Raw genomic sequence first — 3,793 nt, forward strand, 5'->3', positions numbered from 1 at the left:
TTTGCAAACTCTCAAATCCCTGTTAATTCTATTTTTTTGAATTCTTTAATTTATATTTGATGATCTTTAAATGTTTGAAAATGCATATTTTAATAGGTTCGTATTAAGTATTTAAGATTTTCAAGATGGCCCTAAGGTAAATTGGCTTAAGGTTCGTTGGCCTACTAATCCTTTCTAGATTTCTTAAAGAGGAAAATTAGTGAATTGATGTCTCATTTTTGCTTAAGGTTGTAAATTTTATCATTAAATGAGAATAATTTCTTAATTAGGGATGACCCTTCTTAAATTTAGGGTTTATCTTTAATTTTTCTATTAAGTCCTAAAATTAGGGTTCCTAAATTAATATTTCTATTTAATAAAAATTAGGAGACAAATGGGCTAAATGTAAAGTTTTCAAATTATTCAAGTTCACCATTCACATGTTTATTTTCATTTTTTAATTTTAAGAGATAAAAATTATCATTTTAGTGTGGAAAATCATTGTTGTAAATTTCTTTATTGATTTCCATTTGAATCTCTATTTTTCTAATTAATATTTTAATTTATATAATTATCTTTCAAAAAAATATAATTTTGTTAGAAAATTAGAAATTTTGTTGATGTGGGGATCCCACGGACAGAGGGAACAAACCCTCAAATTTTCATTATTTTTCTTTATATTTAATAAATTATTGTCTGGAGACTTTAATTAATTAAAAATTAAATATCAATAAATTAATTTAATTATAGTTTGATTAATTTCTTCTCTAGTCACTAAGTTTATGAGTATTCTTATTTTATTTATTTTATTTTTACTTATTAATATATGATATTTTAAAGTAAATTGGCATTTTCTATATTTAATTAAATAAAAAATTCATATTTTCCTACTTCTCCACGCGGACGCCACATCAACCTTGTTGGCATCGAAGCATCAAAGCCTCGGCATGACGCTGCCATTTGGTCAACATTCTACATGGGATACCTCGCTAGCAATGATCCTGTGTGTTGATCTCCATGGTTTCACCTTACTACATGATTAGTGTTGTATGTTTTCAATATAATGAATTGGACGATAGTCCATCATCATACTCAACGTGCCTTAATTTCTTAACTGCACGCCTTCTAAACTTAAGGTCTCGAGCTAGATGAAATCTCTTTTTGATTGATCCTATACCTAAACATATATGTTCGACTATGTAGAGATGAATTATTGATTATTTCATAAAAGACCAACCCTAAGAGGATTATAAGAGTTTTGAGCCATTACCAATGTCCAAGAGGTGATACCTCAATTGGATGGGTGCGAAGCTTTTCACTAGATGCAAGCACCATTTTCATGCTTTAATTTGATCTGAAATTGATCTTAGGTATGTTGAAGACCAAAGGGTGGTTCGAGCTGGGGTTAGGCTTGGTTAGGGGGTGTAGGACAAAAGGATTTTGATTGAGACAAAGGTTTTAGGCCTCTGTGAAGCTTTTAAGATGGCTAATTTTGAGTTTGGGGAGGTTTTATGTCAAGGCCATGACTGGTCCTAATCTTCGACAATGATATTTGTGTTGTGGAGTAATAAAGATAGCTTGAACATGGGGGAGTGGGTCGATAAGGTGTGTGAGGAGATTTTTTGTGTTCAAGATGGTGGGTTTCAAGGGTTTAGAGAGTTTCAGTGTTGTTTGAGGCTCTCGGGATGGCTCCTTATATAGCCATAGGAAGACAAGAGAGAAGCTCTAGTGGGCTTGGGGATCTCGTTAATCCTCAAAGCATGAGCAGAGGGATTTCAAGAGCTTCATAAGAGGGATGGAAGCCTCCCCCATTTTTGAACTATTTGACCATGGCGAGCTCCAATGGGGAAGAGGATGGCATGACAAGGGCTTTGGGTGATTGGGTAGAGCTTTGGTGTGGAGCCAGGACCAATTTTAGTCTGTTTGACTCCCCAAGGATTGGAGATAAAAGGGTTGGACTTGGGTGCCATGTGGTGGCCATCTTGGCTAAGTGTGTATTCTTATCATTTTGTGTTTGTTTCATCCTTTATTTAATTTAATTAACTACTAATTATGTTGATGTGTTATGGTGGATTATTTAAGTCATATGGGTCTCTTTTCAAGGTTTTATGGTTTGGGGGCCTTGGATTGTTGACCTTAGATTTTGGGTTTATGCTATGGATGGTTGGGCTCGCCCTTTGGGCTTTAGAATTAGTTTAACTAAATAATTAATTTAATGCATTTAATTAGGAATTTAATTTGATTTAATTTAATTATTAGGTTTAATTGAGCAAATTCAATATTGGAGCTTTTGGTTGACCTTAGTTTGATTTTAGATGTTAATGATTTTAATTATCAATATTTAGTTGGCCATGGGTAATACTTGCCTCTAATTTTTTTAATTTCTTTGATGAGTTGAGAGTTTAATTTAGGGTTTATGTTAATTTTCTCTATGATTTTAGGGTTATTTAGTTTTGGTGAAAGAAATTGGGTAAGCTCCATGTCCAATTGTGATGATCCAATCCCATAGGTTTAGTTATATTTAGTCATAAGATTTCATTTTTTTTTTAGGATTTTGATTAGGATAGTTAGTGGGTTACTAAAAAGGATCCTTAAGACTCTTAAGGTTAATGGGTAACTTAAGGCACTTGCCACCAATGACGAATATCTTGGGCTTCAAGGTTCAAGCCCTAATCATCTCAACTAAAGGTTGGGGATTTGAACTCAACCAATGAAACCCTAAGTGAAAATAAAATTGGTTTGAAGTTCTAGATGGGTGTTGCTTCCATCTCTAATCATCTAAAAAGGCACTAGAAAATCCTAAAGCTAAAACTTTATGTTCTTATGATTGAATAGACATCACAAAAGTGAGGTCAACAACAACTGAAAGAAATTGCCACATTTCTGACTTAAGCGGGTGTTCAAAAATTTTATTTTAGAGAGGACGGCTGAGACGGAATAATGAGAAAACATGAGAGAGAGAGGACTTTGCTTTATTTTCTTCCAATTTTTAATTAAAAAGATGCATAAATGTAAATACTTCTAATAAAATGAATCTTTAGTGTAATTATTAACTGTTCGTAAAAAGGAAAGCCCTAATGTGTCATCATTATTCAATTTAGTATAAAATATAAAAATCATTATCATAAAAAAAATGAATGTAACAAGATGGAACAATCAAGTCTCACAAGAAGTGCATTAGCGATTCCCACCAAAAAGAAGTCGATGTTTCAACTCCTTGAAAAGAGTTTTTTTTTCTTTTTCCTTTGCCATACGATCGTACTTTCTAAGACTTTTGATCTTTTTCGGATAACTTTTTGCTTGTTTTACATTTTGAGACTACTACCATAATTTTATTTGGAAAACTATTTTTTTATTGTTTTTTTAAATTTTTGTGATGGGAATTTATTTTTTCAACCTGACTTTATTAAAATAAGGTGCTCATAAAAAATTGTAAAATGATATTTTGAAAAAAAATATATATTTAAATTTCCCAACGCAGTTTTCTAAGAAGTTTTCTCCACCACAACTTAACAACTACTTTTACAAAAAAGCCAAAGCCATTCAAAACAAACCCTTGAGAGTTGTTGCAACCACTTATCTTTCTATTTATCACCTTTCTTAACTGCTAATTTGCAAACAAAGCCGGTGAAGTGGCCTCCATGAAAAATTGTTTTGAAAACCTTAGATGATGATATTTTCTAACTGTACTCAAAACAGCCCAAGGTCATTTTGCCATGTGCAACCAAGTCACCCTATAAGATCCAAATAATATTATAATATCAATGAAGAAAAGCACTGGTTATATATATATATATATATAATTTCTTAACTG

At 31.9% G+C, this 3,793-nt stretch overlaps 1 protein-coding gene across 2 annotated transcripts in view; it reads right to left on the reverse strand.

Annotated features, from left to right (window-relative positions):
- Window positions 1-3,438: 3,438 nt before the first annotated feature.
- The window catches only part of LOC110038370 (tobamovirus multiplication protein 2B), an 18,622-nt gene continuing 18,267 nt past the window's right edge, over window positions 3,439-3,793 (reverse strand). For both annotated transcript variants that reach the window (XM_020743184.1, XM_020743185.1), the window contains exon 5: window positions 3,439-3,713. In XM_020743184.1, coding sequence (XP_020598843.1) covers window positions 3,686-3,713 — 28 coding nt within the window. In that variant the 3' untranslated portion in view covers window positions 3,439-3,685. The remainder of the gene's footprint in view (window positions 3,714-3,793) is intronic.

The sequence above is a fragment of the Phalaenopsis equestris genome, unplaced genomic scaffold (assembly GCF_001263595.1).
Source record: "Phalaenopsis equestris unplaced genomic scaffold, ASM126359v1 Scaffold232694, whole genome shotgun sequence".
Taxonomy (NCBI): domain Eukaryota; kingdom Viridiplantae; phylum Streptophyta; class Magnoliopsida; order Asparagales; family Orchidaceae; genus Phalaenopsis; species Phalaenopsis equestris.